The sequence below is a fragment of the Symphalangus syndactylus genome, chromosome 9, assembly GCF_028878055.3.
Source record: "Symphalangus syndactylus isolate Jambi chromosome 9, NHGRI_mSymSyn1-v2.1_pri, whole genome shotgun sequence".
In the NCBI taxonomy this organism is placed as follows: Eukaryota; Metazoa; Chordata; class Mammalia; order Primates; family Hylobatidae; genus Symphalangus; species Symphalangus syndactylus.
The window spans coordinates 30,706,152-30,733,601 of NC_072431.2; the positions used below are offsets into that span (position 1 = coordinate 30,706,152).

Here is a 27,450-nt window from a genome sequence, read left to right on the forward strand (position 1 = left end):
ATTCTTCAGGATTCTCCGTGAAGGGATAACCAGGTGAGAACTGCCCCCATTTTCTCTGCAGAGAGCGGGGCACACTTCTCCTGGGAGCCGGATTGCTGGACCAGGAGTCTGCTGTCCCAAGCACTCAGCGCCACCCCTTAGCAAACCCCAGCCAATGCCACCCCAGGGAAACCCTTACAGAGATTGTCCTTCAGCATCACCTCAGAGGGCAGAAGAAGCAGAGCCCTGAGTCGGGGAGGGTGCAACAGCAGGTGCCTCTCCCAGGGTGGAGGAGAGGAGCGGGGGCAGGGAGGGGGGTTGCAGAGGACAAAGCCACTCGCTGGAACCTGGGCTCCCTCAGGAGTAACACAGCCCTCCTGTCTCTGACCCAGGGGAAGCACCAAGATGACCGATGCTCAGATGGCTGACTTCGGGGCAGCGGCCCAGTACCTCCGCAAGTCAGAGAAGGAGCGTCTAGAGGCCCAGACCCGGCCCTTTGACATTCGCACTGAGTGCTTCGTGCCCGATGACAAGGAAGAGTTTGTCAAAGCCAAGATTTTGTCCCGGGAGGGGGGCAAGGTCATTGCTGAAACCGAGAATGGGAAGGTGAGTAGGGCATGGCACCAGGGCAGAAGGGAAGGAGGTTTGGGAAAGAAGATGCAGAGGTGGAGCCACTTGCAGGGGGAGCTGAGAGGGCTGGAGAAAAGCCAAGGCCAGTGGGGATGCCAGGACATGCTCCTTTGAGGAGCCCAGAATCTGATCCCTCTCAAATTGACCTGAGCTGGTGCAACAAGTGCCACCCAGGGCCCTGTGCCCCTTACCAGAGAGGATGCTGAGGGAGAAGGACCTCAGTGTTCACCTAAGAGGGGCCTTGTAGATAAAGAGGGCACAGACACAGCATTAAATGATGCCCCCTTCTTGCACTTGTATCCCTCTTCCCTGTGCCTCAATTTCCTCCATGGGTCCACTTTCTCAAATTCCATTCATCCAAATCAAGAGTAATTCTTAGACCCAGATGAACACAAAGATCAGAAACTTTTGAGCTGAGCACTCTCCTTGACTGGCACTCAGAAGCCTCTGGTCCCTGGTTTGCTCACGCCAGCCAAGAGAATCACCCCTGGTTACCAGCTGCGGCTCAGGGCTGTGTGTCTGACGAACTCGTTGACTGAATGTTACAACCCATTGAAGTGTAGAATAACAGGCCACAATCCCCTGGGGCTTTTGAGTCTGATCCCAGCTCTGCCACCCACTAGTCACTGTGCAGGCAAATCATTTAGTCATTTAGAGCCACGAGTTTCTCCACTATAAAAAACGCTGGAATACCTATTGGCAGGATCTAGTGACATCAGGGCATGGCAAACTGACTGCTGCCAATCAAACCACACCAACAGTGATGGATGGGGAGTGTGGAGTAGATGGGTGAACTACTTTTCCAGCAGGGGTGAAGGTTTGCCCTGAGCAACAGATACCCTAAAGCGCTGCCCGAGGGAGACAGCCTCAGGGTCAGCATACGGTATGCACAGATCTGAGAGCTGCCAATCTCCAGGTCTGCCCCAAGACCCTTGGAACATAGGGACTGAAGAGTGATGGTTATGGGCACAGGGTGTCCCCAGGATGGTCTGGGGATCTGGCAAGAGAAAGGTACCCTAGGACAGTCTCTAGGATGGGAGATACAGAGGGAAGGGACATTAGCTGGGGAAAGTGTCCCGGGGGACATACGGGGTAGGGGCTGGGGCACTGGTCAGAGCAAGCGGAGCAAGGCCAAGTCTCTGTGTCCTGGGAGCAGTCAGTGGGCAGTGCCGGCAAGGGTCCCGGAGGGATTGTGGTCACTCATCCTCCCGCCTATGCGCCCCCTCCAGACGGTGACTGTCAAGGAGGACCAAGTGTTGCAGCAGAACCCACCCAAGTTCGACAAGATTGAGGACATGGCCATGCTGACCTTCCTGCATGAGCCCGCGGTGCTTTTCAACCTCAAGGAGCGCTACGCGGCCTGGATGATATATGTGAGTGGCTCCTGCACACTGCAGAGACTTCCTGTGCTGCGTGGAGGCCAAAATAAGCCAGGGAGGCTCTCCCAAGGAGACGGGGAGGGACTCTCCCAAGGGACCCAAGTGCCCTTCCCCCCCCCACCCCTAGTCAGCTGCAGGAGGAGCAGAGCCAGCTGGAGTGAACAGGGACATGCCTGGCTGCCACCACTGCCTGTCCCAGGCTCTCCCCCACCAACCTCATGCCCAGCTTTGTCTCCTGCTCCAGACCTACTCGGGCCTCTTCTGTGTCACCGTCAACCCCTACAAGTGGCTGCCGGTGTACAATGCCGAGGTGGTGGCTGCCTACCGGGGCAAGAAGAGGAGTGAGGCTCCACCCCACATCTTCTCCATCTCCGACAATGCCTATCAGTACATGCTGACAGGTGAGCCTGGTGGCCCCTGGTCTCTGCTCCTCCTCCCAGACACCCACCCAGATCCTCAGCCCTGACCCCATTGCTTCTCCTGTTTTTTCTTCCAGATCGGGAGAACCAGTCCATCCTCATCACGTGAGCGGGTGCCATCCTCCCACAGAAGGGACTGGGCTGGAGGCATACAGGCTGATGCCTGGGGTGTAGTTGGGAGGAGAGGTTTAAGGCTGGGATTGCAGGGAGCATGGGGCACTGAGCTCTCATTAGAGGGGTGCCAGAGCAATGAACCATGTCAGGCAAATCCTGCTGGGTGCTGGGCTCTGATGGCCGGGCTGGGAAGGGGAGCATGTGGTGCTGAGCCATGTGTGGAGAACAGTAGGAATCCTGAGTTTTGATTGGTCCCTGTGGCCCCCAGGGGAGAATCCGGGGCGGGGAAGACTGTGAACACCAAGCGTGTCATCCAGTACTTTGCCAGCATTGCAGCCATAGGTGACCGTGGCAAGAAGGACAATGCCAATGCGAACAAGGTGCCATGGGGGCCACAGGCTCGGCAGAACAGGGGTGGGGGGGCAGGCCGACCTGAGTTACCCCTAACCCTCCCCTCCCTGTGACGTGGTGGGGACAGCCACACCGAGCTGGGCTCCTGATGGTCAGCCCAGTGTGGAAGACCTTCCTGACAGGAGACACTCACCCTGAGGTCTGGGTAGGATCCTACGGAGTTGCAGACCCACCAGCGGTTCACCCAGCCCCCCACCCCCATTCCTCAGGGCCAGGGCAGCCTCCCTGCCCTCTCACCACTGCCTGGAGGTGGATGGAGGATGAACCCATGCAGTTCTGCTCCTTTCATAGGGCACCCTGGAGGACCAGATCATCCAGGCCAACCCCGCTCTGGAGGCCTTCGGCAACGCCAAGACTGTCCGGAACGATAACTCCTCCCGCTTCGTGAGTGCCTTTGACCACTCACAGCAGCCTCATCCAGCCTTGACAAGAGAAAGAGGGTGCTGTTTTGCCACACCCACTTGATTGTACTGTATCTGGCTTTGGGATATCAACATGCACACGTTGGTGGGAAGAGAGCATAGGCTTTGGAGCCAAAGGTCTGACTCTCCACTTGCTCAGCAAGTCCTTACACCTCTCTGAGCCCTAGTTCCTTCACCTGTGAAACAGGGGGACCAATATCCACCCTGCAGATTACTGGGAGGATCAGGTGAGATCATATGAGAGTTATGAGCAGGAGGCATTGTGTATGCATTCCCCTCTGGGCCGAGGTTCCACTAGGAGGTCCCTGCACAGTGTGTGAGGGTGGCATCCTCTACCCGGCTTCACTTATACTCAGCTGAGACCCCAAAGAGGTTGTTTACATTTCCAGAACCACCCAGGGCTTCTGGGCTGAATAGAGGGCCAGGATTTCACTCTGTCCTTCCCGCCAGTTCCCTCACTCTGTCCCATTCGTCCCCAGGGGAAATTCATTAGGATCCACTTTGGGGCCACTGGAAAGCTGGCTTCTGCAGACATAGAGACCTGTGAGTACCAACAGGGAGGCCGCCACCCTCCAGGTCCCCCTCTGCCTTCTCTCCCTGCCTGGCAGCCAGTCTCATCATTCTTGCCATCTCCTGTCTTCGTCTGCATTTGCCTCTGGGCTTTAGGATCCTTTTTGTTTAAGCCACATCTTCTCGCCTGGCCCTGTTCATCAAGCTGTGGGTGCCCCCTGCCCTCTGCCCCCATGGCCACCTTTTTCTGACTCTACTCTCTTTCCTTCCTCACCTGCCTTCCTCCCCTCCGCCCACCTCAGACCTGCTGGAGAAGTCCCGGGTGATCTTCCAGCTGAAGGCTGAGAGAAACTACCACATCTTCTACCAGATTCTGTCCAACAAGAAGCCAGAGTTGCTGGGTGAACCTGCCTGCCACTCCCCACCTACTGCTGTCCCTGCTGCACTCCCCAAAGACGCCTGCATGCAGGGCAGGGCCCTCCTGCTCCCCACTGTGCCCCACCTTGCTGCTCACTTCCCTCCTCCCTCCGCTCACTCCGCCGGCTCCGTCTCCCTTCCCGCCCAAGACCACTTGCATCTCCTCTCACCTCCCTGTGCAGTCACACACCTCACTCTTTCTCCGCCCTTCTCTCCACTCCTGCCTCGGCTTGTCTTTGCCTTCTCCTCTTTATTTGCTTCCCCATCTCCCATGTGTCCCTCCGCTGCCACCCTCCCTCCTCCTTATTATTGGAGCCCCTGCCAGGGCCCTTCTTCTACCCTTTCACTTCCTCTGGGTTCACTCCTTGGTCCTTGCTGACTGCTCTTCTCTCCCTGCTCCCTGTCCTCCCCTCCTCCATTCTCCCCGTCCCTTGCCCCTCCCTCCCTTTCCCAACTCTCCCTGCCCCTTCCCTGGCCTCCGCCTGCCCCCTTGCCCCTGCCTCACCCCTTGCCTGGTGCAGACATGCTGCTGGTCACCAACAACCCCTACGACTATGCCTTCGTGTCTCAGGGAGAGGTGTCCGTGGCCTCCATTGATGACTCCGAGGAGCTCATGGCCACCGATGTGAGTGAGGGGCTGCTGCGACCGTTCTAGGGACCTCAGGAGCTCCCGGGGCCACCGCTCCAACCCCCCTCTTTGTCTCTCGCTCTGTCCCAGAGTGCCTTTGACGTGCTGGGCTTCACTTCAGAGGAGAAAGCTGGCGTCTACAAGCTGACGGGAGCCATCATGCACTACGGGAACATGAAGTTCAAGCAGAAGCAGCGGGAAGAGCAGGCAGAGCCAGACGGCACCGAAGGTGGGAGGGGCAGGCAGGCAGCGCTGGGAAGGCCTGAGGTGCCGACCAGGCTCTCTGGGGGACTCAGATCCCAGAGAATCTGAGGCTTTTGGGGCAGCGGGGTGAGTTGAGGGACGGTGAGGGACAGGGACGTGGGAGAGGTGGGCAGACAGAGAGTCCACCATAATCCCAACTCCTCAACCCCAGCTGCACTCACCAGAACTGAGGTGGGGAATTTTCCTCCTGTGCCCGAGACTCGCCTAGCCCCAGGAAGCACAGCCCCTGAGCTCTGCACATCACCATCACTAATGCAGGGCCTTTGCCTGCCCAGCCCTTGGGTCAGCCCCTCGTGGGCTCATACCATGTTCTATTTGGGAGGCAGCAGGCCAGGGGTCAGGACACAGCCCAGGGCATTGGTGTGTCAGTTTCCTCCTCAGTGAAATGGATCAACAATCTTTCCTCATTCCTCTGGTGGCTACTGTGAGGTCCTTTGAAAAAATGTGAAGGTGCAAACAGTGCTAGACAGGTGCCCAAGAACATTCCTCCCTACCTTTAGGGACCCTTCTCCAAGTCTGCCCAGATCAAAGTGTCAAGCTGGGGTTCATGATAACACACCAACAGGTATTACAACATTCCTGAAATTACACCAAATAACTCCTCCTTTAAATAGAGAAATCTCCATGTTGGGTGGCACATTTGGATGGCTGGGGGTAGGAGCGTGGTGCTGTCTGATATACTCTTGGGGGTCTTGGTCTCCCAGCCAGTCAGATTGGGTAACATGTCGATGGAGAAGACAGCATGGCCAGTCCAGGGCTAGACATTGGGGTAGAGAATGAAGGAGACAGGGAGCAGAGGACATCTAGCCCCTCAGCCACACACTTGCCCTGGAGAGGGGAGGGACGTGGTGAAGGTAGGGATATGCCCACAGCGGTGCTTGTGAAAGACCTGGCCCAGAGATGCCACAGATGTAGAGACAGAGCTGAGAAGAGCCAGTTGTGGCAAGAGGCCATGGGCCGGATAAGGGGGCCTGGGCTCCAGCCTGACTCAGGCACACGTTGGTTGAGTAACCAAGGCAAGCCCTGTGCTCTTCCAGGCCTTGATTTCTTCCTCTTTAAGGAGAAGAAATTGGACCTGATGCTTCCTAAAGTCTTGGCTGCAGGACAGGGAAGGAGGCTCACTCCCTGAAAGTGCTCACTCAGGCCAGGTGCAGTGGCTCACGCCTATAATCCCAGCACTTTGGGAGGCCAAGGCGGTGGATCACTTGAGGTAAGGAGTTTGAGACCAGCCTGGGCAACATGGTGAAACCCTGTCTCTACTACAAATACAAATTTAGTCTGGCATGGTGGCTCATGTCTGTAGTCCCAGCTGCTTGGGAGGCTGAGGCAGGAGAATCACTTGAACCCAGGAGGTGGAGGCTGTAGTGAGCCGAGATCGTGCCACTGCACTCTAGCCTGGGTGACAGAGCAAGTCTCTATCTTAAAAAAAAAAAAAAAAAAAAAAAGGAAGTGCTCACTTATCCTTTCCCTCTCAACCAGATGCCGACAAGTCGGCCTACCTCATGGGGCTAAACTCAGCTGACCTGCTCAAGGGGCTGTGCCACCCTCGGGTGAAAGTGGGCAACGAGTACGTCACCAAGGGGCAGAGCGTGCAGCAGGTGTACTACTCCATCGGGGCTCTGGCCAAGGCAGTGTATGAGAAGATGTTCAACTGGATGGTGACGCGCATCAATGCCACCCTGGAGACCAAGCAGCCACGCCAGTACTTCATAGGAGTCCTGGACATCGCTGGCTTCGAGATCTTCGACGTGAGTCAGGGACCCCTGGGAGTGGGAGACAATCACTTGCTCGCTCCTACATTCAACAGCCATTTGCTGAGAGCCAGCTGTGGACCAGACATGGGAAGGCAGTGGGGACTGTGTGGTGATAGTGGCAGTCATTGTCCTTGTCTTCAGGGGAAGCCCTCCTTCACTGCCCTGACATGGAGGGGACCAGCCACGCCCTGCTGGGCTTGGGCACAGTATGCGGGCACAGCCCCAATGGCTACTCACACCCACTTCCTGACTGCTCCCACCCCTCATGCCCCCTGCAGTTCAACAGCTTTGAGCAGCTCTGCATCAACTTCACCAACGAGAAGCTGCAGCAGTTCTTCAACCACCACATGTTCGTGCTGGAGCAGGAGGAGTACAAGAAAGAGGGCATCGAATGGACATTCATTGACTTTGGCATGGACCTGCAGGCCTGCATAGACCTCATCGAGAAGGTGCCTCCTTGGCCTCACCACCTATGTCCCCCCCTCTGCCATCCAGACAAAGTGGTGGCTGAGTCCCTTCTACACCCAAGAAACGAGAGTCCCAAGAATCCCAGGCCTTTCTCTAGGCCCAGCTTCTCCCCACTATGAAGTCATGGGCATGAACAGGATGATCCCCCCACTCTTCCTTTCCCAGGACCTTGCACTTTATGCCCCTTTGTGGTGGTCCCCTCAGTGTCTTAAGAGTGAGATGTAGTGAAGGAGAGGCCCCTGGCCCTTCTGACCACCCATGAGAAGCATCATTCATGGAAAGATCCTAGGCTGAAATTAGAGATGTTTGGCCTCCCACCACCTTCCTGTTGGTTGAGAAATAAGCCAGTCTCCAGCCCTCTTGCCTATGGGCATTCCTCAGAAGAGACAAGGCCGCAGGCGGGAGGCCTCATAGGCCGGGGCTGACTTGCTCTCAGGGAACCTCTGCTCTTTGTCAGCACAGGCCAGAGCCCGGAGTGTCTGACCCACACCCAGCCCAGCCACAGCCTTCAGAAAATGGGAGCTTCCCCACACACTTCGGGTCGTTATCTAGATTCTTAACCAGAGTTCTCATGTTTCAGAGCCCTCCGAATCCCATAAAACTGTGTGTGGAAAAAAGCACCTGTACATTCATACATACATGTGTGTGCTTGTGCATGTGTGTGTGTGTACGTGTGTGTGTGTACATGCGTTTTTCTGGAGAGACAGTCTTTAGCTTCAACAAATTCTTAAAAGGATTCCTGCCCCAAGAAAAGTCAAGAACCACCACGTTTTTGGAAGTGCAGAGTGTGGTGAAGAACCTGGATCCTTCTATCTAACCCTTGAAGAATTGCTACTGATGTCATACAGACAGAGCCTGGCCCGGTGCCTTTGACACACATCTGTCCCTGCCCTCCTGCCTCTGGGGCAGTGAGCCGTCAGAGAGAAGGGGCTGTGCTGTGAGGCACTGTGGGCCTTGCGGGGGGTGATTAGGAGTGCATGACTCTTTGTTGGACCCACTGGGCAGAAAGAGGGAGGAAGGGGCTCTTTTAATTCCAGGAATATTGGCTTCCTGTTTTAGGGTAAGAGGTACCAGCACAGCACCCCTTCAGCAGGCCAGCACTACTGGCTCCAGAGTCCTTTTCCTGTTAGGGTATGGGACTGTGGAAGCCTGGGAGTGTGCTCAGTGATTCTCTCTTTGCCTCTTCACCCTGCCCTCAGCCCATGGGCATCATGTCCATCCTGGAGGAGGAGTGCATGTTCCCCAAGGCCACTGACATGACCTTCAAGGCCAAGCTGTACGACAACCACCTGGGCAAGTCCAACAATTTCCAGAAGCCACGCAACATCAAGGGGAAGCAGGAAGCCCACTTCTCCCTGATCCACTACGCCGGCACTGTGGACTACAACATCCTGGGATGGCTGGAAAAAAACAAGGATCCTCTCAACGAGACTGTTGTGGCCCTGTACCAGAAGTCCTCCCTCAAGCTCATGGCCACTCTCTTCTCCTCCTATGCATCTGCCGATACTGGTAAGCAGGCAGCCCCTGCACTGGGCCAGGGCACTTCTGAAGGCACAAAGGGCCAGGGTCCTGCTGCTTCAAAGCACATGACTCCAGAGGCAGGCACAGGGGAGCCCATGAGTCAAGCCACCTCCTGGCTCACCTCACCACAGTCCAGCTGGGCTTCTGTAGCACCTGCCGTTCTCCACTTTGTGTTATGTGTGTTGATATAGCTGTCTCATGTTTCCCCAAGATGGGGAGTAACTGGAGGTCAGTGAGGGTGGCACATGCATCCCTGTACTGTGCCCAGCAGGGAACGATGCATGTGGGAGTTCTCAACAAATGTTGAGAGGACACTGAACAAAGGAGCCTCCAGTTCAGAAAAGGAAGAGAAAGGATGTGGCTTGAAATGAAGAGGATAAAGTGTAAGAAGAAAAGTAGAGGCTGGGCGTGGTGGCTCACGCCTGTAATCCCAGCACTTTGGGAGGCCAAGGCAGGTGGATCACAAGGTCAGGAGTTCGAGACCAGTCTGGTCAACATGGTGAAACCCGGTCTCTACTAAAAATACAAAAATTAGCCTGGCGTGGTGGCACATGCCTGTAGTCCCAGCCACTTGGGAGGCTGAGGCAGGAGAGTTGCTTGAACTCGGGTGGCAGAGGTTGCAGTGAGCCAAGATTGCACCACTGCACTCCAGCGTGGATGACAGAGCGAGATTCCGTCTCAAAAAAAAGAGAAGAAGAAGAAGGAGAAGGAGAAGGAGGAGAAGGAGAAGGAGAAGAAGAAGGAGAAGGAGAAGGAGAAGAAGAAGGAGAAGAAGAAGAAGAAGGAGAAGAAGAAGAAGAAGAAGGAGAAGAAGAAGAAGAGGAGGAGGAGGAGGAGGAGGAAGAAGACTAGAATGTGGAAAGATATAAGAAGGAAGGGAAAGTCTAGAAGAGGGAGAGCTAAGGGCACTGATGTATGTCAGTGCCTACTATGGGCAAGCACCGGTGAGCTGCCCTCCAGGCGTGGTCTTATCTGATCCTCTTTACAACTTTGGGAAGTTGTTACTGTCTTCCTCATGGTAAACTGAATCTTGGAGAATTCCTTGCCCAAAGTCTCAGAGCTACCAAGCGAGCAGCAGATCTCTGCCTCTGCCCGAGGGCTCCTCTATTTTCCAGCTCCTGTTCATTATTTCTCCTCTCGCTGTTTAGGGGACAGTGGTAAAAGCAAAGGAGGCAAGAAAAAGGGCTCATCCTTCCAGACGGTGTCAGCTCTCCACCGGGTAAGAAGGGCCCAGGGGTGCCAGGACACCTGGTGGAACAGCCCAGCCCAGAGACTTCTGGCTGCACCACCTATTCTGATGCTTAAGTTTGATGAGGAAAGAAGCTAGAGCTATGTAGTAGTTTTTTGGTGTGTGGATTCCACAAAAGCCTGAACTCACGTCATAAATTATGTGGCAGCCCCTGTCCCTTTGATGATTCTGGTGGAGAGTGTCTGGGGACCAGGGTTTAAGGGCCTAAGGGATGGTCCTTGTGGCTTCTAACTCCCCACCTTCATCTGCCTCCAGGAAAATCTGAACAAGCTGATGACCAACCTGAGGACCACCCATCCTCACTTTGTGCGTTGCATCATCCCCAATGAGCGGAAGGCTCCAGGTGAGCCAGGAGAAGATCTTAGTCTGGGAAGGACAGCTGGCATCCACTTTACCCTAAGGCTGACCCTTTCCCCTTCCCTCCTGACACAGGGGTGATGGACAACCCCCTGGTCATGCACCAGCTGCGCTGCAATGGCGTGCTGGAGGGCATCCGCATCTGCAGGAAGGGCTTCCCCAACCGCATCCTCTACGGGGACTTCCGGCAGAGGTGGGTATGAGGGTGCCCCAGAGCTCATAGAACAGGGGAAGCCAGGCTGCCCTGGTGGGAATGGGATCTGCAGGTGGCCCTGGAATTCTGTGGGCAGAGCAGATCACTGCAGAGCATGGGTGACTCTGGGCACTTCCCTCCTCAGGTATCGCATCCTGAACCCAGCGGCCATCCCTGAGGGACAGTTCATTGATAGCAGGAAGGGGACAGAGAAGCTGCTCAGCTCTCTGGACATTGACCACAACCAGTACAAGTTTGGCCACACCAAGGTGAGTCTAGAGCCCCATTGGGTGGTTGCAGGGCAGGTGGCCATGTTGAGTGGAGCAGAGAGGAGTTTAGGAGGCAGAACCCTAATTCTGGCTTCCTTATCAACCTTATCAAGGGCTGAAACCCAGGCTTCATTCCGGTCTTGTTTGTCAAATTTTTACTCTTACTTCTAGAAGGCATGGGGTGATGGGTCACCTGGGAGCTCATCCAGGGTCTTCCACCCTCTTCTTTCACCCTGGATACTCCCCTCTGAGGCTGCGGCCTGTTGCATCTACCCCTTGCCTGCAGGTATTCTTCAAGGCAGGGCTGCTTGGGCTGCTGGAGGAGATGCGGGATGAGAGACTGAGCCGCATCATCACGCGTATGCAGGCCCAAGCCCGGGGCCAGCTCATGCGCATTGAGTTCAAGAAGATAGTGGAACGCAGGTGAGACAGGAGGAACAGGGAGGCATGCACTAGAGATGTAGAGGCAGATCCGCAATGTCAACTAGTGTGGGGTCAGAAGACCTGGATTCAGACCTACCAGCTGGCCTGGGCAAGTTACTTTACCACTTCAAATCTCATTGCAAATTCTTCTTCCTCTTTTTTTTTTTTTTTTTAAAGAAAATTATCAATAGGAAAATGCAAATTAAGACACCAATGAAATACCATTTTAAAACACTAGACTTTGCTTGCTCAGATGGCCTACAAATTTTAAAAAATGAAAGAAACAAGTAGATAAAAATAAAATGAAAGAAAAAATAATTTTAAAAAGTTTTAAAAATCACTAGACCGACAAAAATTAAGAAGCCTGACCCACTGCTTACAGATGTGTAAATTAGTGCAACTTCCTAGGAAAACAGTTTATCACTATCTTTTAAAGTTGAACAGCTGCAGGCCAGGCACGGTGGCTCACACCTGTAATCCAAGCACTTTGGGAGGCCGAGGCAGGCGGATCACAAGGTCAGGAGATCGAAACCATCCTGGCTAACATGGTGAAACCCCATCTCTACTAAAAAAATACAAAAAATTAGCCAGGCGTGGTGGCAGGAGCCTGTAGTCCCAGCTACTTGGGAGGCTGAGGCAGGAGAATGGCATGAACCCGGGAGGCAGAGCTTGCAGTGAGCCGAGATCGAGCCACTGCACTCTAGCCTGGGTGACAGAGCAAGACTCCATCTTAAAAAAAAAAAAAAAAAAAAAAAAAGTTGAACAGCTGCATACTTCTCCATTCCACTCCTGAGTACATTCCTACAGAGAAACTCTTACACATGTACACCATGACATGAAAAATAATCTTCTAGCAGCATTGGTCATAACAGCAAAGATCTTAAAACAACTTGAATTTCCATCCACAGGGGAATGGGTAAATAGTATTACAGTCATTCAGTGGAACATTATAAAACAGTGAAAAGAAGTGAACTCCAACTACATGATACAATATGTTTGAACATTAAAGCATATTGTTAGTAAACAAAGGCAAATCTTGGAAGGATACATACAGTATGATGTAATTTTTATAAAGCTCATAAATAATCAAAACCAGCCATTCATTGTTTAAAGATACATACATATGGCTGGGCACAGTGGCTTATGCCTGTAAGCCCAGCACTTTGGGAGGCTAAGGCAGATGGATCACCTGAGGTCAGGAGTTGGAGACCAGCCTGGCCAACATGGTGAAACCCCATCTCTACTAAAATTACAAAAATTAGCTGGGCATGGTGGCAGGCACCTGTAATTCCAGCTACTCAGGAGCTGAGGCAGGAGAATCTCTTGAACCTGGGTGGTGGAGGTTGCAGTGAGCTGAGATTATGCCATTGCACTCCAGCCTGGGTGACAAGAGTGAAACTCCATCTCAAAATAAATAAAATTAAATTAAAATTAAGATACATTCATATGTGGTTAAAGTAATTTTTGAAAAAGCAAGGAAAGGAAAAATAAGAATCAGAGTGGTGGCTGCTCCTGGCGGGGTAACAGGGGTGTAGGAAGGAACGCACAGGTAGATCAATGGCTGGTAACACTTCGGCTCTTGTTTGGGCGGTAGGTTCATGGATAGTCATTTTGCTTTCATGCTGCATAACTTACATACTTATTATAGACATTCTTATATGTAAACCCCTACATAATTTTTAACATATTTGAAGTTCTTATGAGAATAGAAAAACTGAACAGAGTAGACATTCTATAAGTGGTAGTTTCCATTACAACTAATATCCCAGCTGGGAGGATATAAACTGCCCTTTCATCAAATTGATTAATAAATATTTATCAAGCAACTCCATGCTCAATGTAGTGATGTTGGAGGTGCGTGTGCACAAGAAGAAAGTCTACATGCCTACGAACTTGCTTAGTAGGGCCCATGATTGGGAAGCTCTCTTTTATAGTGCCCAACCCTGCCTCCACGTTTCCTTGCCAGGGATGCCCTGCTGGTAATCCAGTGGAACATTCGTGCCTTCATGGGGGTCAAGAATTGGCCCTGGATGAAACTCTACTTCAAGATCAAGCCGCTGCTGAAGAGCGCAGAGACGGAGAAGGAGATGGCCACCATGAAGGAAGAGTTTGGGCGCATCAAAGAGACGCTGGAGAAGTCTGAGGCTCGCCGCAAGGAGCTGGAGGAGAAGATGGTGTCCCTGCTGCAGGAGAAGAATGACCTGCAGCTCCAAGTGCAGGCGGTGAGGCCACATGATTATCTCTTCAGCCCTCTCCTCCCCTCTCCTAGATTATAGCCCATCTCACAACCAGGGGCTGGGAGTCTAGGAGTGCCAGCTCTTTTTAAGACCCTAGGTCTCCTCTCTTTAACCATCAGCTTCCTCCCTGTTCTCTTCTCCCAGGAACAAGACAACCTCAATGATGCTGAGGAGCGCTGCGACCAGCTGATCAAAAACAAGATTCAGCTGGAGGCCAAAGTAAAGGAGATGAATGAGAGGCTGGAGGACGAGGAGGAGATGAACGCGGAGCTCACTGCCAAGAAGCGCAAGCTGGAAGACGAGTGCTCAGAGCTCAAGAAGGACATCGATGACCTGGAGCTGACACTGGCCAAGGTGGAGAAGGAGAAGCATGCAACTGAGAACAAGGTGAGGGCAGCTCCCTCTGGCTTCAGCCCAGGTCTCCTCAAGACTCCCAGACTAGAGTGTGGCCCTGGTCCTTGGCATGGAGGTCCCCATAGATGTCTCCAGGCTGGTGATCTTTGACCCTAAAGGGGATGGGTTTTTGGTCGGCAGGTGAAGAACCTAACAGAGGAGATGGCTGGGCTGGATGAGATCATCGCTAAGCTGACCAAGGAGAAGAAAGCTCTACAAGAGGCCCATCAGCAGGCCCTGGATGACCTTCAGGTTGAGGAAGACAAGGTTAACAGCCTGTCTAAGTCTAAGGTCAAGCTGGAGCAGCAGGTGGATGACGTGAGTAGTAAGAACCATGCTCCTGCTCTCAGAGCAAGATTTTGCAGGCAACACCAATGGTCCAGAAAGTCCTGATCCCTAGAATTAACTTCTATGGCCCTTGAACCTTTTTTGCTCCCTGTAATTCCTCACTAGAGTAGGTCTCTGAATCCTTTGTGCTTGCAGGATTTCTCTACTGGTTTGACTTCCAATCCCACTGGACTTCAAGTTTAGAAGGAGGCAAAAGAGCATACACTATGGATTTCAAATTTCCACACTTTGCTTATTTTCTTCTCTCCATCAGCTGGAGGGATCCCTAGAGCAAGAGAAGAAGGTGCGCATGGACCTGGAGCGAGCAAAGCGGAAACTGGAGGGCGACCTGAAGCTGACCCAGGAGAGCATCATGGACCTGGAAAATGATAAACTGCAGCTGGAAGAAAAGCTTAAGAAGTAGGAGACTGTGGTGGCCAGGAGGGGCTAATGGAGGTGTCTGGCCTGGTAGATAGAGTGCAGGGTGCTGCGCCTCCACTGGCCACAGTTGCCTTGGGCACACTGGGAATGAGGTCAATCACAGCCCTCTTCCTCCACTCTCTGGGCTGGCGAGGGGAGGGGGAGGTGCCGATTCTGGCATACTAAGGCCAAGAAGAGAATGAGCCCCAGAGGAAGGAAGGCTACCTGTCACCCCCCCGCCCCCACCCTTCTCCTGCAGGAAGGAGTTTGACATTAATCAGCAGAACAATAAGATTGAGGATGAGCAGGCACTGGCCCTTCAGCTACAGAAGAAACTGAAGGAAAACCAGGTGACTTTTTTTCCCAGTGAATGAAAGTGGGAGCTCAATAGCCCTGAGGTAACTGAGGCTGCAGTAGCTGCTTAGGGTTCTACACAATATCTGGAACTCCAGGCAGCCTCATAGACCCAACCATCCCTGAGTTACAGGCGCTCAGGAACACTAGCCTTCCCCCATAGAGCAAGAATACATTACGTTAGCAAAACTGTTTGAGAAGGGGGATTCGTACCTACTAAAGGGCTTCTCCTTCTGAGATCTGCTCTGCCTCAGGGACTTTCTACTCTAAGACAAACGATAGAGCTCTATTCTCCTCTAATCCTTCCTCTGGTAGTTCTGCCCTCTGAACGCGGAGTGAAAAAAAAAAAAAAGCTTCAAGGAGCACCTTCCTGTGAGCTGCTCTGTTCATATTCTTCCCGGTACTAACCCCAGCCACTAACCCAGGCTGAGTCCCCATAGGGCACTCATGATAAGAGCCAATTCCAACAACCTTGAGCAAGTCACTTACCCTCCCTGATCCTCAGATTCTCTTCTCACCTGTAAAATGAGACTGACAATACCTACCACACAGGACCAGAGGGGATAATGTATTTGAAACCACTTTGTCAACTAGGAAATTCTATACAAGCATCATATTAATATAGCCCAGTTTAGAGAAGTCAGCCAGCCACTAGCCTACGGAGGTATTGTTTTGTCTTCTCAATGGCCTTCTCATTCCTCTGCAGCTCAGGATTAAGTGAACAGCCATAGTCTCCCTTAGCTTTAATGAACCTCAAACCTTAATGTGCTTTTAGTATCGGGTTTGTCCGAAGAGCCCTGGAAGTCCACTGCCATCCCCATTTTAGAGCTACAGAAGCTACATGGCCAGGTCTGGACATAGTGACCCCAAGAGCAACAGGAACTCGGCTACTGGGGCAGGACCTTGTCCTCTCACTTTCGGGCAGACTGTGGCTGGTAGAAAGAGGTAGTCTCCCCTCTGCACTTGAGGCCCATAGCCCAGGCTGCAAGTAATGTATGAACACAATTCCACTCCTCCGGGGCTGCACAGGGACTGGCCCGCCTTCATTAGTAATTTGCCCTCCCATCTTCTTGGATGCCCCTTCTGGGTTTTAGCTAGAATATCGGGCCAATCTGAGGTTCTTCCACCCTAGGTCTGGGCAACTTCTTTGGCCTCTTGGACACAGAATAACAGTCCTGTTAATCTCATCAGGTCTTGGCAATAGGCTATGGCTCCTCCTTCATCCCCAAGATCTTGCTCAGAAGTCCCACCTTCTCCATCCTGGGAGCAGAGGCACGGTGGTCCTCTCTGCTGCTCGTAGGACCCATCCATGAACAGTCCATTAAAGCTGTCCATAATCTGAGGTGAAGGGATTTCCACTGAACCCCTGTTTTGCTCCTGGCTAGCCAGACAACAGATCAAAATGGTAGATAGGATATTCTCCCAATTTAGTCAAGACCAAGGCTAAGGCACGAAAAGTGAGGTAAGGGCACTTGAAGAGGATGAGGAGTTGAGGTGAAGAGGAGAGTACCCTACTAGCACTTTCCTGGCCTGGAAGGGAGAAATCATGTTGAAACCCAACCCTGGGCATAAACACAGCAAGCCTGGGAGAGCAAGGAATATGGTTGATTGGACTTTGTGATTAACTTGGAGAATTGCAAAGGTATTTGATTGTTTCGAGGTATATTGTCACAAATATTTGTAAAATACAAGCACTCACTTTCCTGTGTTATGGATAGCGGAACAGAGCCTAGTGAATCTGGGGACCCTGAACTTCTTGATCTCACAGGACCCCAGGATCCCCCTTCAAACACAGGTTCTCAGGATTTGGGGCTGCAGATGTTCACACTGGGTCTGAGATGCCCTCGGGAGTTTCAACCAAATTCCTATTGATGGCCTATGCATTATAGGATGTTTAGCAGCATCCCTGGCCTCTACCCTCTAGATGCCAGTAGCAAGCCCCACCAAGACATGACAATCAGACATTGCCAACCGTTCCCTGGGGCACAAAATTGCCCCTAGTTGAGAACCACTGCTTGAGAGGGACCTAAGTTCCTGGTAGCCTTTTAGAGCCGGGGGAATTCCAGTGGAGGGGTCCAGGCGGTGGGTCTGAGCCCTTTGTGTCTGACCCAGGCGCGCATCGAGGAGCTGGAGGAGGAGCTGGAGGCCGAGCGCACCGCCAGGGCTAAGGTGGAGAAGCTGCGCTCAGACCTGTCCCGGGAGCTGGAGGAGATCAGCGAGCGGCTGGAAGAGGCCGGCGGGGCCACGTCCGTGCAGATCGAGATGAACAAGAAGCGCGAGGCCGAGTTCCAGAAGATGCGGCGGGACCTGGAGGAGGCCACGCTGCAGCACGAGGCCACTGCCGCGGCCCTGCGCAAGAAGCACGCCGACAGCGTGGCCGAGCTGGGCGAGCAGATCGACAACCTGCAGCGGGTGAAGCAGAAGCTGGAGAAGGAGAAGAGCGAGTTCAAGCTGGAGCTGGACGACGTCACCTCCAACATGGAGCAGATCATCAAGGCCAAGGCAGGCCCTGCTCAGCCTCCCCTCGCCCTCTCCCCTGCACAGCGGAGCCTCCCCCATGCCTTCTCTCTCTGTCTGCTATCTCCCTTGTCATTCTCATTCTCTTCATCACCCTTTGGTCTCTCTTCCTCTCTCCCCTGCCCCTCTCTGGCTCTCCTCTCCCTCTATCTCTTCATGTTCTTCCTTTAATTCAAGTCCCTCTTCAGACTGCGCCCTCCCACACCTTCTGTGTCCCCCTCCTGCCCTCCGGTGTTCCCCATCTCTGACCCTCTCTTCCTTCCTCTGGTCGACTCAGCCCCTCCCACACTCACCCTTCCTGTCTTGCTTCCTGAAGGCAAACCTGGAGAAAGTATCTCGGACGCTGGAGGACCAGGCCAATGAGTACCGTGTGAAGCTAGAAGAGGCCCAACGCTCCCTCAATGACTTCACTACCCAGCGAGCCAAGCTGCAGACCGAGAATGGTGGGTGCCCCTAACCAGCCCTGCACCTGCCTAGGGCAGGACATGACTTGTGAAATGGCCCACAAGCCCCTCATTTCACCTCCAGGAGAGTTGGCCCGGCAGCTAGAGGAAAAGGAGGCGCTAATCTCGCAGCTGACCCGGGGGAAGCTCTCTTATACCCAGCAAATGGAGGACCTCAAAAGGCAGCTGGAGGAGGAGGGCAAGGTGAGGCCCAGTGGGGAGGGTAGGCAGACTTGATGGCAGCCCTGGGGCAATTCACCTCAGTGCCAGAAATGGAACCTGGGGCTGGAAAGAGTCCTCTGCAAGGGAAAGACCCTCCAGTCTAGGTTCTGCCCTGCAGCTAAGCGTCATTTAATGCCTCTTTCCTTATTTGCAAGGGGATGGGGTGAGCAGACTGGGAAACTCCTCAAACAGTGAGGTGCCACATCAGCCCACATGGTGAATAAGGCTGGGCTTGGTCGAAGTACTAGATAAGAAGAGAATCTAGAGAATGGGGCACAGGCAGTCCCTCCGACCTCCTGGTGCCCACCCCTCCCCAGGCGAAGAACGCCCTGGCCCATGCACTGCAGTCGGCCCGGCATGACTGCGACCTGCTGCGGGAGCAGTACGAGGAGGAGACGGAGGCCAAGGCCGAGCTGCAGCGCGTCCTGTCCAAGGCCAACTCGGAGGTGGCCCAGTGGAGGACCAAGTATGAGACAGACGCCATTCAGCGGACTGAGGAGCTCGAGGAGGCCAAGTGAGCTCCAGATACCCCCTTAAGCTGACTCTCAGAGAGGAAGGGGCGAGAGGACCTGGGGTGGGGACAGGCAGAGTGGTCATGAGAAGGAAGTGGAAGAGACAGGAGGAACTCAGAGGGCAACAGAAGTGCTTGGAAGAAAGTCTGAACTCTTTGCTCTGTGAACTCTGGCTGGCCCTGACCCACTTCCTGTGACGGGCGAGCTTTTGGCCCGGGTTATACCTGATGCTCACGTATAAGACGAGCAAAAAGCTTGTTGGTCAGAGGAGCTACCGTCGATCAGCCTGTGTGGGGGGCGAGGGCAGGGGGCACTGACACCCAGATGCCACTGCAGGTAGGGAGGATGCCTGGGCAGCCCATGCTGGCAGACTCTGTTCCAGGCAGGAGCAGGCTCAGCTCCTGCTAGGCTGGACTTACAGCATCTCAAGGAGATATAGGGAGGGGGTGGGAGGAGGTCCACCCAAGCCTCCACTGTTGCCCAGTAGAGTCACACACACACCCTCCACCCTCACCTGGGCAGAAAGAAGCTGGCCCAGCGGCTGCAGGATGCCGAGGAGGCCGTGGAGGCTGTTAATGCCAAGTGCTCCTCGCTGGAGAAGACCAAGCACCGGCTACAGAATGAGATCGAGGACTTGATGGTGGATGTAGAGCGCTCCAATGCTGCTGCTGCAGCCCTGGACAAGAAGCAGAGGAACTTCGACAAGGTGGGCCATGGGTGGGGGCCACAGCCAGCATGCAGGGCAAGGGGGCATGAGGGGTTCAGTGAAAGGCCAGAGTCATCCTCCTTGGAGGTGGGGGAGGAGGGCTGAGCCCAGGCTCGGGACCAGGGACAGATTCTTGGACATGGGGCTGAGGCTGGGGGCTGGGGCACTGGGAAGCAGGAGGGCTGGGGAGCTAAGGCTGGGGGGCTGAAGAGTGAGCCTTGCCCCCCGGCAGATCCTGGCCGAGTGGAAGCAGAAGTATGAGGAGTCGCAGTCGGAGCTGGAGTCCTCGCAGAAGGAGGCTCGCTCCCTCAGCACAGAGCTCTTCAAGCTCAAGAACGCCTACGAGGAGTCCCTGGAGCACCTAGAGACCTTCAAGCGGGAGAACAAGAACCTTCAGGGTGTGCTGGGGGTCCAAGAGGCCAGAGATGATTGGTGGGAGGGAGGGCCATGCAGGGGCAGGGGGAACACAGGCTTTGAGCTTTCTGGCCCTCTGGTCCCCAGAGGAAATCTCGGACCTAACTGAGCAGCTAGGAGAAGGAGGAAAGAATGTGCACGAGCTGGAGAAGGTCCGCAAACAGCTGGAGGTGGAGAAGCTGGAGCTGCAGTCAGCCCTGGAGGAGGCAGAGGTGAGGGCCGAGAGCTCCCTGCACCCCATCCCTGTTCTGCCACTGTCTCCCACTTCCCCCTCACTTGGGGGTGACCCTGACCCCAAGACAAAATCTTTCATTCCATATTCTTTGTTCAACATTATCTACCCACTATTCACTACCCATGACTACCTCTAAAGCCAAGGTCTGCACAAAGGAAAATGTCAGTCTGATTAGAGGCCAAAGGTTTGGTTTCCCACCAGGTTTTAAAAGTTGGAATCTGGCCATAATAATAACCACTTAGACAGTGGGTAGGAGTGTGGGTTCCAGAGTCAAACAGGCCTGAGTTGGAACACAGCTTGAGGACTTTCACTGCAGCGTTGGGCAAAATCTTTAATCTCTGCCTCAGTTTTCTCATCTGTAAAATGGAATTAACTGTACATACCTCATATGATTTTACACGATTATTATAAAGATTAAATGACGTAACACATCTAAGCACTTAATATATATTAGCTATTGTTACTCTTCATTTTTAAGCACCTGGGAATAGCCCTGAGTTTTCTGGGCTTCTAACTTTTCTCAGGAAAGGGTGAGGGACCTGGAAAGCAAGAGAAAATTTTGAATTTGTGGTTATAAAAATTCCTCCCTTTTCTATAATACTTTAGACAGGTCAGGAATTTATGCAGTGTTAGTGCTGGAGAGTCTGGCAATTGTGAGGTCCAAACTCTTTTCTTGACAGAGGAAGCCCAGGGAGTCCAGCACTTTCTCCCCAATAGCACCGTGGTGGGCATGGGGTGCAGATCCCACCTCCCCATCTCTTCTCAGCTCTTCTTCTCTGGGCCATAGTCCTGGCTGACACCCTGTATCTTCTCATCCTCCCTCTCAACCCTGCCCTGTGCCCTGTCTGCCCGCCCTCGCCCCACCCCTTCCCAGGCCTCCCTGGAGCACGAGGAGGGCAAGATCCTCCGGGCCCAGCTGGAGTTCAACCAGATCAAGGCAGAGATCGAGCGGAAGCTGGCAGAGAAGGACGAGGAGATGGAACAGGCCAAGCGCAACCACCAGCGGGTGGTGGACTCGCTGCAGACCTCCCTGGACGCAGAGACACGCAGCCGCAATGAGGCCCTGAGGGTGAAGAAGAAGATGGAAGGAGACCTCAATGAGATGGAGATCCAGCTCAGCCATGCCAACCGCATGGCTGCCGAGGCCCAGAAGCAAGTCAAGAACCTACAGAGCTTGTTGAAGGTACACGGGGGTGGGAGGTCCCCTCACCCAGAGGGGACTGGCCTCCACGTGGCCTGGCGAAGCAGTGGTGTCTCCCTACAGGCACCAGATTCCTCTTGCCCCTAGGTTACTGCAGGGACCTCTGACAGGTGCCCTCGGTGAAGGGAACCGAGGCTGGCTTCTGCTCACGCCCACTCTCCTGATCCTCAGGACACCCAGATTCAGCTGGATGATGCGGTCCGCGCCAACGACGACCTGAAGGAGAACATCGCCATCGTGGAGCGGCGCAACAACCTGCTGCAGGCTGAGCTGGAGGAGCTGCGTGCCGTGGTGGAGCAGACAGAGCGCTCTCGGAAGCTGGCGGAGCAGGAGCTGATTGAGACCAGCGAGCGGGTGCAGCTGCTGCATTCCCAGGTGAGGGGGTCAGGAGCCACCTTGTGGAAACCTGCCGAGTGCAGGGCCCAGGACATCTAGAAAAGCCAGATGTTCTAGCCAGATGTTCTAAGTGAGCACATCTAGCCAGGGTCACAAATCATTTCCTCTCTTAGGCCAGCTCTCATCTGTGGTGGCTGCAGAACCATTATATTGAGAAAGTGGTCTCTACTTAGAAGCTAAGAGTGTCATGATTGACTGCTGATACCTACCAAAGCCACAAATCTGGGAACGTATCCTGTTATTCGATATTCTTTAAGACGGCCTCTGGCTTGCTCTGTAAAGATGAGAGTTTGGGAGTTTAAAGAAGCATAACTGCATCTCTTGCAAACCAAGCTGGATAGAACACCATTTCCTGCAATCCCACCCACACTGTTTTCAGTTATACTCTGCAATAAGACTTTGTGCTCACCTTTTGCAGTGCCCTGTGGAGTTTTGTTCTTTAATCTAGTATGTGTGAGAATGACATCATCCACTTACCTCATCCCCTCTTCCTTACCCCACTACATTCTTGGTATAGCTATAAACATCTCTGGAATATTGTCCTGGTAAAAAGTTGTTTCCATTTTCCTTGGAATATTGTCATGCTCCTACGTAAACATGTTCTAAAGAGCTCCAGGGTAATACTGCAGACCTTTTGCTATTTGAAGTCTTTTTTCAGAGTTTAGTAATCTTAGATATAATGTCTAGGATGTATGCACTTTCATAGGAAAAGGGAAAGCAGGTACAAAACAAGGAATAGTCTAAAAGTGGGCTTGTTTAAAAAAAATGACCACCTTTAATTCTCTCTGGAGAAAGCGTATGAAATCAGGTAACAAAGTGCAGTATATATTTGATCATTTTTCTCTTTCCATGTCTAGAACACCAGCCTCATCAACCAGAAGAAGAAGATGGAGTCGGATCTGACCCAGCTCCAGTCGGAAGTGGAGGAGGCAGTGCAGGAGTGCAGAAACGCCGAGGAGAAGGCCAAGAAGGCCATCACGGATGTAAGTGACCGCCCAACTTCCGCCTCCCCTAAAGACACAGACAAGGTCCTGGATCCAGGCCAGGCCACTGTGCTGTAACACCAAGCCAACTCTGCAGTTCTGTGGGAGAAAGGAGATCCTTGGGGGGCAAAAGGCCCCGGCCCCTGGCCCATGTTCCTTGCCACCTCTCTCCTGCACACAGGCCGCCATGATGGCAGAGGAGCTGAAGAAGGAGCAGGACACCAGCGCCCACCTGGAGCGCATGAAGAAGAACATGGAGCAGACCATTAAGGACCTGCAGCACCGGCTGGACGAGGCCGAGCAGATCGCCCTCAAGGGTGGCAAGAAGCAGCTGCAGAAGCTGGAAGCGCGGGTGCGGGAGCTGGAGGGTGAGCTGGAGGCGGAGCAGAAGCGCAACGCAGAGTCGGTGAAGGGCATGAGGAAGAGCGAGCGGCGCATCAAGGAGCTCACCTACCAGGTGCGGCGGGCGCCAGAGGCCAGGAGTAGATGTGGAAGATTCTTCTCTGGCCCCACTGCCCCGCCCACACAGGGCTCCTCTCACCTCCTCTTTGAGATGCTATTGGTAGATTTAACCTTCTCACGCTCTGCAGTCAGTTTGACTTGAGTCTATGAGTTTTTCCAGCAAATGAAGAATCTACTTCTACTTCCTGAAAACTCTTCTAACTAGCCTTTCCCAAGGTTTCTTTTTTTTTTTTTTTTAATAACTCAAAGTGCTACCATGAAGACTTCAGAACAGTCCAAAGAATCTTTCCACCTTCGACCGTGGGGATAAGAGTCAGGCGAGGGCAAAAGACCCAGAAATCTTCCATGGAACTTCTGGCACACAAAGGGAAGGCCACAGAGAAAGAGGACCCTAGAATGCTCTAAGACCTCCATTTGCATAGCTGAGAGCTGTGCCCTTGGCCCGTTATTTTCAGTGTACCTGGGAAGAAAAGGCCAAGGAGACGAGGGTGTCAGTCCATTTGATAGATGGATACCAGAGGCACAAGAAAGAGGTTACAGATACAGAACCACGGAGTGATTTGTGGACAGAAGTAGAAATGGCATCCTGGCACATACAGTGATAAAGAGATAAGAATGATCGAGTGACGTTGGAGCCAGTGATCCCGATGCCTGAATTCTGGCCCAGTGCAATACGTTAGAATGTAGAATAATCTGGATTATGATAATACCCCCTTCTTTCTGCATTCCTCATTATTCCTCTTCTGGTCAAGAAATACTGGCCAAGAGAACCTATGTAAGTCCAGATTGGAGCTTTATCCACTAGATTGGAGTTGGAACAGACCTGGTGCTTTTATATTACCACATTAGGGAATTCCATTAGGTTCTGAGCCCCTCCCCCCACTTCTAGCTTTAAGACTTCAGCCTTCATTGCTTTGTGGATCCCTGACTGACAACCTTGCATTGCCCCTTTGACCTACGATAGAGTCAGAGAATCTTCCCCACCACCTCTTTGACCTGGATCATTGCAGGGAGGGGCAGCAAAGTCAAGGGGAGAAGGGTAAAATGATGGAGAAGGGAAAGGTGATTGCATTTGCTCCCCCTCCAAAATGGTTTCTCCCACCATCCCACCCCCAGACAGAGGAAGATAAAAAGAACCTGCTGCGGCTGCAGGACCTGGTGGACAAGCTGCAACTGAAGGTCAAGGCCTACAAGCGCCAGGCCGAGGAGGCGGTGAGTTCAGAGCTTTCTTCCCTTTCTCATCAACACGCCTACTATTTGTGAGAACCAATGAATATCTCCTACAGAGGGGCCTGGACAAAGAGTTTGCTATAAACTCTAACTCTCAAACATTTATTTGACACATCTGGTGTGCTCAGAGCTGTCAGGTGTTCTGAATTAACAAAGGCACCACCTACAAGCTGCTTACAATTCAGATACCATAACCCAACAGAAGGCAGTGTAGATGCTAGTGCAGGACATGGGGCAGCCAAAGCTGAAGGCAGGAAGGTGGCAGTGGAATTGGGCCTGGAAGGGGACCCAGCTAGCCACAGGGCAGTGGGGAAGACATCTGGGTGGATGTGAGTTGCTGATGAGCATGCCTGCACAGGAACCTGGGGTCCGGGACAGGTGCAGCAAAACAGGATTCTGAAGGGGCCCAGATCAGGCAGCATGGGATTTGTCTTGGGCAGTGGATGGCCATGAAGGACTCTGAGTGCTGGACATGTTTGAGAAGAGTGCAAGGCAGTTGCAGAATACCCTTGGGAAGGCTGTTGCAGGAATATGCATGAGGCATGGGTGCCTCAGGGACAGGGAGCTGGAACCTCAGGTTGAGAGGCTGAGAATCCCATAGCCCATCTCCAGCTCACTCACCCATCCCCATTGTCCCACCGCAGGAGGAGCAAGCCAACACCAACCTGTCCAAGTTCCGCAAGGTGCAGCATGAGCTGGATGAGGCAGAGGAGCGGGCGGACATCGCTGAGTCCCAGGTCAACAAGCTTCGAGCCAAGAGCCGCGACATTGGTGCCAAGGTGGGTCCCTCCCCTGGGCTTCACTAGTCACTTCCACATTAGGATGCCCCCTGATATGGGTGCTCTTCAGAGTGGGCACTGCTTGCCCTATAGATAGGCAGTTCTGAGGGTCCCACAGCTTACATAACCTGAGAATCCACTCTCCTGCTCAAAACAGCCCCCCACTGACTGGAACTTCTGCAGAGATCCCCAGTTCCATCCCCTTAAACCACAAGTGCCTCTAACGTGGGACCACAAGACCCCTGGGGCCCTGCCTCTCCCTCCAAGGGCATCTCCCTTAGGCCTCTGAAAGCCCCAGGGATTTGTCCCCACACACTTCTCCCTCTTGCCAGCTGCCCCCTCACACCTCATATTCTTTTTGCAGCAAAAAATGCACGACGAGGAGTGACACTGCCTCGGGAACCTTACTCTTGCCAACCTATAATAAATATGAGTGCCAAACTCTGCCTGAGCCCATCTGTCCTTCCTGCCAGCTGTCCATCCTGGATCAGGGCAGTAGGGGGCCTGAGAGGAGGGAGGCCCCCAGCCCCTGTATCAGAGCTGCCAGAGCCAAGGTGTCCCATATCCACAAGGAAGGAGACCGAGATGCAGAGGAGTGAGGTGTTCTGCCTGAAGTGGACAGCTGTGAGTCCCAGTTCTGCTCAGTCAACCACACAAGGGTGGAGAGGGAGAAATTTCAACAGTGAAGAAAACAATGGCATCAAAATGGTGATGCCAGTCCAAGATGCTAGGAGATAGAATTTTGGTGCCGAAGTTGAAGCCACTCTCCACCTACCCCACCCCTGAGGCTGCAATGATTAAAGGTGTCCTAGGACACCCATTCTTTCTGAAATGAATTTTCCACCAATGCCAGAAAAGGCTCAGAGCTAGCTGAAAATTAAGGTATGGGAAAGGAGATGGGAGAAATTCCATTCTAGTCAGCCCCTAGGAAGTAACTCCCAGGGAGCCCCCTCCCTGTCTTCCCCAGGGGTCTCCCCTGCCCCCTGTGATTCAGCATCTCACCGTGAGGGCATCTTGAGACTCTGGGGCCAATCAACAATGAGCCCAAACCAATATGCCATGAGGACCAAGCCTGGGCATTGCTCATTTCATGTTGGTTCTCACACAGACACAGACAGCAGAGGTGCCTGTACAGGGAAACACTGTGGTCACATTTCTGCTCTCTCTAAGCTCCTACTGGGGAGAGTCTGGCCTGGATCACACAGCTGCTTGTGGGACAGGCCCGGTCCTGACCCTGTTCTGCACAAAGCAAATCCCCACTCTCCACTGGACTTTGCAGCCAGGCTCTGCTGACCACCTCCTTAACCGTTCACCTGGCACCCCATCTCCCTGACTCCCCAAGTGGAGCCTCTTCTATCCCTCCTCTGAGACCATGAGAATGGACTGTGCATAAAGCCCTGAGAAATGTGAGCAGTGACCAGAGAAACACAAAATCCTGTTGGTTCTAGCCCAGGAGAGGCTGCCAGCCCTGATGGTGAGCCAGGACACAAGGATAGGAGAACAGGAAGCAGGAGGCAGGAAAAAGACCAAGAGAGAGGAGTGGCTGCCACCAAGGAAGCAGAGCACTGTGACCAGAGTTCAAGATCCAGGGTTCGGGCAGGACTTGGGAGCTGGGGCCTGCAGCTGGAAGGAGCACTCCAGAAGAAGGGTTGTATCTCAGGGCGGGAACATACACACATCAGCGACAGGAGATAGCACGTCAGCTGGGATGGAGCTGCTGAGCCAGGCCATGCTGGGCTCCTCGGGCTGGGCAGGAACGTCTGGCTGCACATCTGTCTGTCTCGGCCCAGCAGGGCTGACTCCCGGGCTGTGGCAGTGTCTGCTCCAAACTCCCCCAAGCCTTCCCATAGTGTTCACTATGGGGAGCCCTTGACCAGCTTGTCTCTTTCCCAGCCTGTGAGTGCTCAAGCGCAGGCTCCCCGTCACCTCTGAGGCCCTGGTGCCCAGCACAGTGTGCATGGGAGATGCTCAGGAAATGTGTGCTGAGGAGCTGGCAAGCTGGGAAGGTGGAGCCACAGTGGAGGGAAGAGTTAGCCATTCTTTTCTGAGCTACAAGGAGGCTCAGTACAGTATCGAGAACACTCGCTTAGGTGTCAGAAGAGCTGCGTTCTGGCCGTAGCTCTGTCACAGATGAGTTCACCTCCCCTGGCTGGGCCTGTTTTCTCATATGTGAAATGAGGGCATTGGACCAGCTGGTAATCAACGGCTCTCC

At 53.4% G+C, this 27,450-nt stretch overlaps 1 protein-coding gene and 1 long non-coding RNA gene across 3 annotated transcripts; one reads left to right on the plus strand and one right to left on the minus strand.

Annotated features, from left to right (window-relative positions):
• On the plus strand, positions 1-25,679 carry LOC129489339 (myosin-6). Of its 2 annotated transcripts, XM_055291782.2 has the most exons (38): positions 1-33; positions 372-585; positions 1,839-1,982; positions 2,233-2,389; positions 2,485-2,512; positions 2,790-2,901; positions 3,224-3,316; positions 3,834-3,897; positions 4,167-4,265; positions 4,803-4,906; positions 5,000-5,138; positions 6,653-6,921; positions 7,206-7,376; positions 8,595-8,904; positions 10,065-10,135; positions 10,421-10,508; positions 10,598-10,715; positions 10,861-10,984; positions 11,271-11,407; positions 13,374-13,629; positions 13,789-14,031; positions 14,179-14,355; positions 14,639-14,784; positions 15,044-15,134; positions 17,251-17,640; positions 17,972-18,098; positions 18,184-18,302; positions 18,638-18,834; positions 19,355-19,538; positions 19,771-19,936; positions 20,040-20,164; positions 21,062-21,370; positions 21,560-21,763; positions 22,642-22,767; positions 22,949-23,224; positions 24,346-24,441; positions 25,104-25,238; positions 25,603-25,679. In XM_055291782.2, exons 2-38 carry the CDS (start codon positions 385-387, stop codon positions 25,624-25,626), a joined length of 5,820 nt encoding a protein of 1,939 aa, XP_055147757.1. In that variant the 5' UTR covers positions 1-33; positions 372-384; the 3' UTR covers positions 25,627-25,679. The 2 variants fall into 2 exon arrangements, with proteins under 2 accessions (XP_055147757.1, XP_063465478.1); XM_063609408.1 differs by lacking the exon at positions 4,167-4,265 and having other exon boundaries at positions 11-33; positions 25,603-25,675.
• Positions 12,266-25,368, minus strand: LOC134731415 (uncharacterized). Its single transcript, XR_010113642.1, has 4 exons — positions 25,125-25,368; positions 21,994-22,058; positions 19,347-21,250; positions 12,266-17,562 (listed from the first exon to the last, which is right to left on the minus strand). It is a non-coding gene; the product is annotated as an uncharacterized lncRNA (long non-coding RNA).
• Positions 25,680-27,450: the final 1,771 nt, after the last annotated feature.